This window comes from Enhydra lutris, unplaced genomic scaffold, assembly GCF_002288905.1.
Source record: "Enhydra lutris kenyoni isolate GAN:26980312 unplaced genomic scaffold, ASM228890v2 scaffoldscaffold26, whole genome shotgun sequence".
Classification (NCBI taxonomy): Eukaryota; Metazoa; Chordata; class Mammalia; order Carnivora; family Mustelidae; genus Enhydra; species Enhydra lutris.
The window spans coordinates 12,816,969-12,830,471 of record NW_019154110.1 but is presented as its reverse complement, the minus strand read 5'-3'; the positions used below and the strand labels follow the sequence as shown (position 1 = coordinate 12,830,471).

At 34.5% G+C, this 13,503-nt stretch overlaps 1 protein-coding gene across 3 annotated transcripts in view; it reads left to right on the top strand.

The window, feature by feature from the left end:
* Positions 1-9,679, top strand: part of LOC111151269 (mediator complex subunit 13) — a 104,061-nt gene extending 94,382 nt beyond the window's left edge. The window contains exons 27-30 of one of the 3 annotated variants that reach the window (XR_002640847.1): positions 1,146-1,294; positions 3,062-3,235; positions 5,349-6,010; positions 6,353-6,395. Coding sequence is in view for 2 of the 3 variants with exons in the window: in XM_022509144.1 (XP_022364852.1) it covers positions 1,146-1,294; positions 3,062-3,235; positions 5,910-6,010; positions 6,353-6,485 (557 nt within the window). In the remaining variant the exon portion in view is untranslated. Of the gene's footprint in view, positions 1-1,145; positions 1,295-3,061; positions 3,236-5,348; positions 6,011-6,352 lie in introns of all 3 variants that reach the window. The other 2 variants (XM_022509144.1, XM_022509146.1) reach the window with 2 other exon arrangements.
* Positions 9,680-13,503: the final 3,824 nt, after the last annotated feature.

The window sequence follows — 13,503 nt, the reverse complement described above, 5'->3', positions numbered from 1 at the left end:
TTCCTTTCTGAATTGATTTGCCGTATTTATATAAACTGCCATAGTAGGAAATAACTCTTACAGATAAATTTACAGATTACATTTTATTAGAAGAGAAAATAAATGGTATTCCATTGTTGCTCTGAGGTACCTTAGAAAATGGCATATCTCTAAAGTCACAAGTAGGGGGCACCTGGGTGGCTCAGTCGTTTGAGCATCCCTCTCTTAATTTCAGCTCAGATCGTGATCTCAGGGTCCTGGGATCCAGCCCCATGTCAGGCTCTCTGCTCAGCACAGATTCTGCTTGAGTTTCTGTCCCTCTGCTACTCCCCCCACTCTCTCTCTCTCAGATAAATTAAAAAAAAAAAAAAATCACAAGGAATATTTATTTTCTTTCAGTGTGTTATACAATAACTTGAATATATTTTACATAATAATTAGACTATTGTGTATAGTCCCACTTTAAGTACATTTTCATTTCTAGCATATTACGTTTGTTCTGTATTCATTTGCTGTTGCTGCTGTAGCAAATTGACGCATGCTTAGTAGCTTTAAACATCACATGTTTATTATGTTACAGTTCTGGAGATCAAAAGTTTAAAATCAGTCTTAACTGGGCTAAAGTCAGTGTGTCTGCAAGGTTGGTTCTTTCTGGAAGCTCTAAGGGAGAATCTGTTTCTTTGCCTTTGCTAACTTCTAGAGACCACCTGCACCTCTTGCTCATGGACCCTTCTTCCATCCTCAGCAGCAGCAGTGTAGCATCATCACATCTCCATCACTGACTCTAACCCTACTGCCTCCCTCTTATTAGGACCCCTGTGATTACATTGGACCCACCTGGATAATCCAGAATAATCTCCCCATCTCAAGATCCTTAGCTTGATCACATCTGCAGAGTTCTTTATGGTAACATATTCACACGTTCCTGGGATTAGGATGTGGACATCTTGTGGGGGAGGGCATTATTCACACTACCACATGCTTGTTTATAATATATAATTGTTTATATGGCTCCTAAAACAGTACCTGGCACATGGTAGACATTCAGTAGATGTTAATTAAATTAACCCATTTTGGTTAAAATTCATTAATTTATTTTAACCCTCCTATATGACCGCGGGATGTGAAAAATGGAGGATTTATTTATTTTTCTTTCTCCTATGTAGATGGAGCAGATGGAATGGGTATCTTTGATTTGTTAGACACAGGAGATGATCTTGATCCTGATATCATTAATATTCTTCCTGCATCTCCAACGGGGTCTCCTGTACATTCTCCAGGATCTCATTACCCCCATGGAGGTGATGCTGGCAAGGTAACCCTGTTACAAAAGTTTAGTCAGTCTGTCATTCATTAACTTATAAATGGATTGATACGTGAGCTAAAACACTATTTTTTCCTTGGAAATTAGCAAGAAGTGAGATTAATAGTACATTCTTGCACTTCTGTCTTACAGATGTTATTACTTTGAATTGTGCATTATAAAGAGAGTCTCTTAAGGTTCTTCTGTATCTTTGTTTTCTAGACTACTTGGCTTTAGTACTACTTTTGTAGTTTTCCTGCCACTTTACCATACCTTCTAATTAGGTAGAGGATCAGGTTATCTGCAAATTAGTATATGCTGTAAGAGCTGCCATTCATATCAGGGCTTTTTTGGAGGAATGTAATAGAAATACTGATTCTTGGGGCGCCTGGGTGGCTCTGTGGGTTAAGCCTCTGCCTTCGGCTCAGGTCATGATCTCGGAGTCCTGGGATCGAGCCCTGCATCGGGCGCTCTGCTCAGCAGGGAGCCTGCTTCTCCCTCTCTCTCTGCCTGCCTCTCTGCCTACTTGTGATCTCTAAGGAAAAAAGAAATACTGATTTTCTCCTAAGAACAGAAGAAACACTGACCATCTTCCTTCTTTCCTCTATGTTAATTTTCAATATTTGGGAAGCCGGCTGTCTTGTCCTTCTGTTTGAACCCAAAACTAATGGGGTTTCATTTGAATAACATCTTTATTTGAGTGAAATTATATATAGTGGTTATTTGATTGTTATAGAATGCACATGTTTAGAACCTGCCCTTTTAAAATAAGGATCTTTCTCCAGTTTTACCTTGGATTCTTTCCTTCCCCTCTTTTTTAAAACCTGGACAGAAGTGAGATTATTGTAGTGCCTGTTGGGTCAGCTGGTAAAGTATGCAACTCTTGATTTGGGGGTTTTAAATTTGGGTGTAGAGATTACATAAAAATTAAAAAAAAAACACAAAAACTTGGGGGGAAAGGTGAGATTATTGAAAAAAAAATATGTATATAGAATAGCACCAGTAATCTCACCACTTCGATAAAATTGTTTTTTACTTTTAGCAGATTACTTTCCTTTCACATGTGTTTATATTTTAACTTTTCAGTACATATAAATTTAAGTATAATGAGCTTTTTAACGTTGTTCTCCCGTAATTGTTATATCATTCCCAAAATGTTGGATATTTAAGTATCTTATTTTTTTCTGTTACAGATAATGTTGCAATGAACATTTCCTTGCATATCATTTTCTTTTTATTTATTTCCTTAATGTAAATGCCAAGAAATACATGGACTAATCTAAAGGATATGAGCATCACTTGATAGTCATCCCTTCCTGTTGCCATAGTGCTTTCCAAAACACTAGTAACTGCATTTTATAGTGTTAGATGAACAAAGCTAAATTTAATTTACCTATTGGATTGAGGTGTGGTGATCAGGAATTAGTTGAGGAAATAATTAGGAAGTAAGTTAGGAATTTCATTGAACATTTTGTATTTTCAGTTAGCTGGAAAGGTTTAAACACATATACTGAACATGGGCTCGGCATCATAATACAAACTTATTAAACAGTTTGTATATTTATTTCCTCATATAACTCTTAAAACTCATTCTTTTAATATTGTTACTAATTATGCTCGTCTAAGTACATAGCAATTGATTTTTTTCAATATCCTTTAGTGTTTTTTTTTTAAGTTGATGTCATAAGATAGTGAGACTGATTGCCATAAACCACTCTGTATATCTAGTGCCAAGGTGTATCAAATGAACTAACATACTTTTAATTTTCTCTCTTTAAGGGTCAGGGTACTGATCGGCTACTTTCAACAGAATCTCATGATGAAGTAACTAATATTCTTCAGCAACCATTGGCCCTTGGTTACTTTGTATCAACTGCCAAAGCGGGTCCATTACCTGACTGGTTCTGGTCAGCATGTCCTCAAGCACAATATCAGTGTCCCCTTTTTCTTAAGGTATTTCCATTTCTATGCCAGTTCCTAAATAATGCTGATTGATGCCTTAGTTCCAAAGAAATATAGAGTTGTCTAAGGTCTTATTAAATGAATTGTGAAATATGACAAGATCACAAAGAAGTTATCTAATTATGAAACAGCTCTACTAAGTTTGAACTTTTAATTTATCTTTTCGTATTTCTGGGACCCTTGCTCTTAATATTTGCAGCTGCTCATATGAAGTATAGAGCTGGGTGAACCTTATATTACTTTTAATCTAACCTTTTCATTTTCTAGGTGAGCATATTAAAGTTCAGAAAAACTTATTTGTCCGAAGTCATAAATTGGTAGTAGACCCAGAACTACAGTCTGGGTCCTTTCATGATTATACTATTATTCTTTGAATTACATCATACTGCTATTATGCCACAGTATTTTGGGGATTAAAGGATTCATAATTTTCTAAGAATATATTTGATATTTAGGTCCATTTATTATCTCCTTAAAATTTCTTTCTAGCTTTGTGTAAATTGCTATGTTAAAACTATTAAGTGGTTTCCAAGTGCTAAGATTCTCAGACCCATACTGACTTATTTATCAAAACAAGTTCATTAGCAAGTGACATAATGAGGTTTAGATACATTGTAAAGTGGTAAAATGAGATGTGAAAGCCCTATCCAGGATTTGTTACTTCTGTAGCTTACTGCTATTCCAAAATAGGAAATTCAGATCTGATTCACTTTTTCTTACCTACATGCACCAGAAGTTGACTTTTATTCCAGAAGTCATGCTAATCACTTCTTGCCAATTGATTTTTACTCTTAGGGTAAAGGTTGGATACTATGCTTTAGTTTTGGGGGATTATATTTTAGTGGGTACCTGAACCGATAGGCTTGCCCTCTCTTAAGCCTGTTGCTATCTTGTTACCCCTGGCCCACATAACATTGAGTCAGTGACATTTGAGCCTAAGCATTGAACTTCTGTAGCACATTCATAAAGAATACAACAGCTCTTGATGTGAATTGACTATTGATGCAATAATATATTTAGGGAGTGTCAGCCAGGGTAATAAAGTTTGATCATATATGACTTTTCTTCCCCTTCCAATATATATACAGTGGTCTATACAGATCTCATTACAAGAACATATTCCCAAGAGTGTTTCTGCAAAATAGTAGTCCTTGGTGTTTCTAGAAAACAAAGGGTTCTTTGGTCCTTTGGGAAATGTTGCACATGCTTTCTGTCCCCCTTTTGTTGTTATAATACATGTATGCACATTAAAGTCTTTGAAAAAACAGCAGTAAATAACATTGTATACCTACTATTTCCCAAACTTACTTTAATACACAAAAAAGCAATTGTGTAACACCAGTTCAAAGTTCATGACCTTAGTGTTTCACAGAACATTTTTTTAGGAAACACCACTTTACAAAAAGTCCAAGGGACTATCCAGATTCTTTTCTACTCAATATTTATTTGCAGAGAGGATAGTGTAAAGTGGGCATTCACCCTCAGATACAGTGTAACAAGATTAGGACTTCTGGTCTGAATTACCAGGTAAGGCATAATTTACCGTAATTTTGTTCACCTTTTGTTTTCATACATTCCATTTTATTTCCTATACCATAGGCAATAAAATCACTTGATGTGTTTTTCTTTACTTGGAAAAATAATGGATTGTTACCTAGATGATTAAAAAATCTTTTTATCATAGAAATTAAATAGTAATTTCTAGTACTGATTATTCATCTAATTTGTAGTGATCTGCCATATGAGACTTCTTATGACTTATAAATCAAGGGTTTATGGGCAGTTAAAAAATATATATCTGTGGTTATATTCTTGAATATATAACACAAGAATATAAATATGTATATATAATTATATTCTTGAATATATAATACAAGAATATAAATATATATAAATATATATAAGTACAGTTGTAGAGGAGAAATCACCTAAATATGAAATAGTACCTTTTACAGTATACAGATCTGCTAAGAGTTTCTCCATCTCTCATAGTTTTTTTTTTAAACACTTTATAAATATTGACTCAATAAACAAAAAAATGATTCACTTTAATTGAAATTCCTTTTTTCCACTCTTCATTGTCATACCGAAATGGGTGTGACAGTTGTCACCAAGCCTCCAGTATGAAATTGCATGGGCAAAAGAAGGCATTCTATGCACTGTACTAGAGTGCTCACAATTCCACCATAGGTAGGTTTGTTTAAAATTATAGATTTGTAAGCAGTATATTTGCATATGCTTACTCCTCGTATATTTTTCAGTGCTAGATCTTCATGTATGTGTATAATTTAAAGTTCTAAGTAACCTGTAGACAGACTGTTCAGGTTTATCAGCTTAGGGCTTCTTTAAACATTTACACATCTAGGCATGTTACACTCAGAAAATAGATGACTTTTTAAATACCTTTTAAATAAGTTTTTTAAGGATTATTATGTGGTCTCAAAAGCGGTAGAGATTATGAAAATAAAGTAAGATTGAATGTAAGTTATGCACTTAAAAATTAATTCTGTAATAAGTTGGTTAAGCAAGAAGAACAAGCATCTTTAATAGTGGTGGCCATTCAATACATAGGTCTAAAATGTATTTCATCAAGGACGAGACCTTGGAAAAATAAGGTAAAACCAACAACTTTTCCATTTGGCTGACTGATTTCCTATTTTTTTAGGCCTCTTTGCACCTCCACGTGCCTTCAGTGCAATCTGATGAGCTGCTTCACAGTAAACACTCCCACCCACTTGACTCAAATCAGACTTCAGATGTCCTCAGGTATAACTCTTTTTTACCATTAAAGGTTCTCCATTGCATCTTTGAAAGAATATAATGTTGATTCTCATGTAGTTTTCTCATATTTGGCAATAATTTACAGTCCTGTACCCTTGGATCTCTAGATGAAGTACATCATTCAGAATGAGTGCTTTTCTTCCTAGCATGTGTAATCTACTTTTGAGAGTACTTTTTATGAAAATTAGTTAATCTTTAATCTCCCCTAGAACTCTTTATTCTATACCTTCCACCATTTTTCAAAGTGGCTTTGAATCTTAGATGCCATAACTGGGAACTGCTTCCAAAATCTACAGTGAAAATAAATACATGACTTATACTTTTCAGGTTTGTTTTGGAACAGTACAATGCACTCTCCTGGCTAACCTGTGACCCTGCAATCCAGGACAGACGCTCATGTCTCCCAATTCATTTTGTGGTGCTGAATCAGTTATATAACTTTATCATGAATATGCTGTGATCTTCATTCAGTGGAACTGTACAAGAAAAAAACAAGGAAAATATTTCGCTGCAAGATTAAGTTACAGTTATTTTCTCAGTGAAAGTCATCTGTGATGGGGTCTAATTCTTATTACTTCAACAAATATTGTTTTGACTTGGGGGGAGGGGCTATAACCCTGCTATTTTTCACTGACTATACTGAACTCTTTAGGATGATGACTGATCATACAAAACGTATTATAACATTTTCGTAGCAAAATTAACCTTTTTTTTTCCAGTCACAGTATTTGTGAAAAGTAATGAGCCATAGTACCCAGTCATGTTAAATGAATATTAAAAGCATGGAGAGGAAACATGAGGAACAATGAATTTCAACATATGGCTTCAGAACATCAAGATGTTCTTGTATTGGATTATAGTATCTAGTATTCAAAAATGCCTGCATCTCTTATTTATTGTAAGTTTTTAAATGTATAAATTGTCTTATATTTCTTAACCTCTTTTATAAAAATTTTCCTAGAAGGTTTATACTGCCTTCTTGCTTTAAAGCAATTGGTCTAAAATATATGTAATCGTCTTAATTAAAAAGTTGCAGTAGGGTTGCTTTTAGAGTATTATTTTTTTGTAAGGGGGTGGGTGGGACGGACAGTAAATTTGTATTGTCTTGATGTACAGTTTAATGGGGATAGAGGAGGAATAATGTCCATACCATTGTGTGTGGAGGATTTACAGCTAAGCTGTAGTTGCAGAGTACATGTACAGTAATGAAGTTCACTGTGTTTATAAATTAAAAAGGTACCAGGTCTTACAGCATTTTATATATCACACCTTTACAGAATAACATGATGGCAATATACAAGTGATATTGTTGGGTGGTTTAACTTAGAATAAAATGAGAATTCTTCAGTTATATTTTGTACTATGGTTTAGGGCTATGACTAATATTTCAGGCCATTTCCAGTGAAAGAAACTTAGTTTTACAAGAAAAACATTTGCTACTGAATGCTTAAACTAATTTTGGTGTTTAATGTTACATGCTTAAATGTTTCATTTTTTGTTTTTTTTTTTTTCCTTCAGTTTTGACAGTGGCACATCTAGGCATGGGAATATTATTAATTATAAAAATTATCTTCAGGATCTGCTATAAGGTTGAAATTTAGCCCAGCTCTAGGCATTTTACAAATTATTTTAAGAACAGTCACTCTGATTGTTTGACTTTTTTTGTTTTTTTAAATTAAAGATTGGGTATGTGTGTGAGAGTATGCATATGTATGGGTGTATATGTGTGTGTGTATGTGTGTGTGCAATCAAACTGTGGTGTAAATAGATTCTCAGTGAATTCTGGTATTCAGACTCTATTCCACTAGTTAAAGAACCATTTTCTAAACTTAACCTGTTTCCTTTTGCCTTTTTTATTTATTTAATTTTCTTGGTTTGGAGATGGCAGTCCCAAACACCAGAGTCTGTACTTTTCTGTAACACAGCTCAGATTAAGGCAGGGCATATGCCAAGGAGGTTCTCACCTCCCTAAAGAAGGGACTTGAATTTTAGGGACTTTAATTCACCCCTTCCTTCAATACAGCTTTCCCCCTTCTTGTTTGCACATGCCAAGAGAAATGCTTTTATGCAGGCTTTACCCCGTTAAAGCGTTATTTCTACAGTGCTGCTCACAAGAGAGTCCAAGTTAGCCTCCTACTTGTGTTGCTGACTTGAATTCACAGTCACCAAGTCTACCTATCTTTCTTGGAAGCAGTCTAGCAAAATTCCGAATTTGTACATTCACTAATTCTCCACAAAGACAAAATCAGTTGTATTTACAAAACTGTAATTCGGTATGTTTTATTTTGTTTTTACTGAAACTTGTTTTGTAAATACTATATGCTTAGCTTAAATATCACTTTCTTATGAACAGTATAACTTCTTCAAATTGTGTATATTAAAACATTAGCAGGTCTTGTTTTTTCTATAAAGAACACAACTGGTGACAAAGGTTTTCAATCACTTCTTCAAAATTACAATGCAATTCCAGTGGTCAGCATTTTTGAAATTAGAATTTAAAGATCACATCTCTGCATTCATTTTTAAATTATGCTAGCACACTACAGATTATGTTGGCATGTTTTGTTCTGTACTTAAACTTGTCTGAGATTTGAGGGAAAAGATGTTTATTTGGAATTTCTATAAAAAGTATCCTTTTTATATACTTAGCTCAGTAGTAACTTTTAAAAATAAAAGCTATATTCTCAGTTGTTTAATATCACTAGCTTATAGTAACCACACCTCAGTTTGAAAATAGATTTTTAAAAAATTATTCCCTGACAGTTTCTTTTATATGGAGCCATAAAGAAGAAACCCAGTATACAATTCCTTTTTATCTGGGAATCAGGGAGTAGTTCCCAAATATACAGGATTTGCTGATAAGATTTTATTTTCTTCCCTTCACATACAAGTTCACACTTAAATAGAACATTATTAAATAGCCATTAGGAAAGGTCAGGAGACTTATTTCAGAAAAAAACTAAGCCTTTTATGCAGGATGATGGATCTGACTTACTAACATACTGTCACAGACAAGTATGGGTAGTATTTTTGTTTAAATGGTAAAGCAAAATAATACATACTTTATACCAGTTGATCACCAACACCTTGACTTCTTTGTTACAGTGCTAATGTGTTTTTTGTGCAGTTATCCATTACCAAGCAGGGTGGAAGTTCAGTATTTTGGCATTTAAAAAGATTAGTTATATAATGTCTGCTTCCAGCCAGTGAGAAACATCTAGCCATACTTTCTTATGCAAGCCATTCAGTTATCAGGACTGTGAATTAACACTGTATGAATAAATTTCTGTACACCTTATTGTTTGGCCAGAAGGCCACCAAGTGTACTTATATGTAATCCTTAAATTTTAAAGTAGCTGTAATTTTTAAATCTTTCTAAACTTTTCTTAAACCACTAAAATTAAGCTCTTACTACTTAGTCAACTATCCTCAGCTGTATTCGTACTCAATTGTCAGTATGGCACAGATTACTGTATTAAAATATTCTTTTCGTCTTCATATTTACCTTCTGAGGTAATTTTTTAACTTAATGTGTTACTACAAAGATTTGCAGATCTTTAATCAAGCACTATGTTAATACTGTAATATCAAAATACTATGTTGCATTATTTAAAATGTTCAAATTGAATACATTAAAAGGAAGTTTTTAAATGCTGTTGCATCATATAATTTGCTATTCATCCACTATGGCATCACATATCAGTCTATTAATACATTTATTGTTGCATGAGTAATGTTTTGGTCTGGGTTTCCTCTTAAGATTTTAGTTTTTCTAAATTAAGGAAAAATGTTTTTGACATATTTTTTTTTTGTCCCCCCCCCACCCCCAATCAGCTAGAAATCTTAACCTTCTGGTTTTTCTTGGTGTTTTAATGGGCCCAAGAACTGTGGTTTAAATTTTCATGTTTTCTCTTTTGTGGAGTATGAATTAAAAACTGGATTTGGGACCTAAAATACTCCTCAGGTTGATGTATTCATGAAGTTTTAAAATAGCTTTAGTTTTCAAAGTAAACTGGATTTGTGGACCTTAAAGTTACTGAGTTTAAACTACAAATTGTAACGTCATTACTGGACATGTCAGCATCAACTCTCTCAAAATAGCTTGGTCACTTTATGAAGGGGCGTTTTAAAGTTGTTGTTTAGCAGTGACATTTAATATGGTCCAATTTTTTTTTTTATGTGACAAAAAAAAAAGAATAAGGAACAAACACTATTGCTGCCGAATGCCATAACACTGAGTTGTACAAATTGTGATTGAGGAAATGAAAAGGTTTATACTTTTTAAAAAAAAAAAACAAAAAACAAAACAAAACTTCAAATGGAATAAATTATTCATGAAGCCTTCATTGTGGTGTCTCATTCTGTTAAAAATATTTCCATCTTAAACTTATGTAAAAATTAATAGTATTTTTTTTTTCATTCTAAGTGGAAAGGGGTAACTTAAAAATTAATGGACTTTTAATTTCTCTATCTGAAGTATTTTATTTAAAAGGAGATTTTTAACTATATCAGTGATTAATATACAAGAAAACTGTGTAAGTACATACATATTTCTTTTAGACTGATCAGTTTGGTATCAGTTTTCTAGTCTAAACAAGTTACTTTCAAATATTTAAAGCTTAGTTCAGTCCTATTTGATCACATAAATGTTTTGAAACATAGGGGTTCAGATATGAACAATCCATTAAAAATACTTTGTATAGGTACCCATTTTAAATATTTTTGTACAAACTTAAGCTGAGTAAGGACAAACCCCCAAATAATTGTGTTCATTTTGAAATAGTTTCTGCCAGCAGAAGTTTTAAAATAAGGCTTTAAAAGGAGGTGTACGTTGTTGGAACTTGTACCTTACTAAGTTATTCTACATCTCACAGTTCATATTACCTGTAATTTTTTTTCATGGTAGTTTAAAATCCTTTATGGCTGCTTCTTGATCTAAATACCAAAAGTCTTGGGGACGCCTGGGTGGCTCAGTTGGTTAAGCAACTGCCTTCAGCTCAGGTTATGATCCCAGGGTCCTAGGATCGAGCCCCACATCGGGCTCCTTGCTCAGTGTGGAGCCTGCTACTCCCTCTCCCTCTCCCTGCTACTCTGCCTACTTGTGCGCTCTCTCTCTCTCTCTCTCTGTGTCAAATAAATAAATAAAATTAAAACAATAATAAAAGTCTTATCTATATCCTGCTGTCTTTTCACAAACCTCAAAATGGGCTTCTTTCATATGTTTTCCTCCCAGTCTCTTAGGCATATGAGTTCTTTGAAAGCCCTATGGTTATTTTTGTCTTAAGGCTTTCCCACTTTCCAAATACACCCTTTATGTTCTGTAGAAGGCTCAAATCTGGAATAATTAAGGCATGCCAGAGGAAAAAAAATGCTTAAAGGCTATAACAGGACTTTTTAAAAACATGCTTTTAGGGGCGCCTGGGTGGCTCATTTGGTTGAGTCTGCCTTCAGGTCTGGTCAATGTCTTGGGGTCCTGGGATTGAGTCCCACAGAGCTGCTCAGTGGGGATCCTGCTTCTCACTCTCACTCTCCCTCTCAAATGAATAAAATCCTAAGGAAAATTTAAAAACATGCTTTTAGCAAGATCAAGGATGGAAAAAATGCAAAGAGTCAAGTATTTAATACTTTTTATCTTCCTTCTAAAGGGAGAAACTAAAAACCAGCTTGAAGGGTCAGGTCATGATCCTGGAGTCCCCAGATCTAGTACCGCATCAGGCTCCCAGCTCCACGGGGAGTTTGCTTCTCCCTCTGACCTTCTCCCCTCTCATGCTCTCTCACTCTCTCTCTCTCAAATAAAATCTTAAAAAAAAAAAAAACAAACTCTAAAATGTAAAATAACTATGATGAAATTAAAATCTGAGATAGTTAACTGACAAAAAGAACTTAAAGGTGCCAGGTCCAAGAAAGTTACATCCTTGGTACTAAAAGAATTTGTAGATAATGATTTCAGAAACGCTGTAGAAAACTGGAAGATGCCAGAGGAGTGGAAACATACAACTTCCCCGTTTTTTAGTTTTTAAAAAGAAACTACAGACAAATTTAGTTGAAGAAAAAGATCATTAGAAACCAGCATATTTTCAGCACTCTCCATTTAATAGACTATCTGCTGTACACTAGTTATGAGATACAAATCTTTGACCTTTAGCTCTAGTCTACTGACAAACATACTCGTATATATATATAATTACCACCATAGGCCTTCTACTGTAATATAATAATGCAGTGCATATACAAGAAAGAGTAGAGTAGTTGAAATCAATCTCTACATTTTATTTTGACAGCATTAGCAAACAATACAGAGATGCATATTTAGGTTATTTAATAAGGTTTCATGGTATCATTACACTGAAATCATTAATCCAAACCAGTATTCAGTACCATACTGTGCCAAAGGCAAAGAAATAAAATATAGTTCCTGCCCTCCAAGTATGCTGGTAGGAGGGATGAGGGGTTTTTGTTCTTGTTTTTTGTTTGGTTGGTGTGTGTTTTGTGTTTTTAGGAGAGACAAGTTCAAACAATACAGTGCAAAATGTGAAGTACTATGATGGAAGGAAGCAAAAGGTGTCTTGGGAACATCGATAAGGGATACTTAAATCTAATGAAGAGATAGGTGGTTTGTCAAGAAAAGATTTGGAAACACAAAGTGAGACTTAAAGGATACATAGGTATTATATAAAGAGAATAAAGAAATTTCAGACAGAGGAACCAGTTGAGGGAGGCGGGGAGAGGACCCATGAATACCATGAGGGATTTGGGAAACAAGCAGTTCCAACAGACTAAAACAGGTGCTTATGAGAGATAGATAATGCAGGAGTCCAAGCCAGAATTAAGAAGTCAGACCATGAAAAGCTCTTAATTTTGAGTGCAACCTTAGGGAAAGTGAACTTTATCCCAAAGCAGGGAAGTATTGTAGTAGCTGGGATGATTAATAATTAATTGAATAATCATCCAAAAGGCTTGATTAATGAAGCTGTATCAACCTGGAGGGTTGTCTCCAATCTTGTGCTATAGAATCTTGGTTGGACCTAATTCTATTCAATATTTTATTCATGAAATTAATGAATATATGATCTGCATAGCCAAAGCAGACAGCCAGTGTAAAAGTCCAAAAGATCTCAAAGGAGAAAATAGAAGGAATCTTAACGATATAAAATAGGACACTATTGAGGATAATTATAAAAAGAGTACCATGTTGGGACGCTTGCCTGGCTCAGTTAAGCATCTGCCTTCAGCTCACGTCATGATCCTTGGGATCAGATCCCACATCTGGCTCCTTGCTCAGCGGGAAGCCTGCTTCCCCCTCAGCCTCCTGCTCCTCCTGCATGTGCACTCTCTCTCTCCCTGCCCCCCCCCACACCGTGACAAATAAATAAATAAAACCTTAGGAAAGTCCCACGTTGAGAAAACAAACTAGATGACTCCTGAGATTGTTTTATTTTGACATTCTATGATCATATTTCCAAAGAATATTGGTCTAT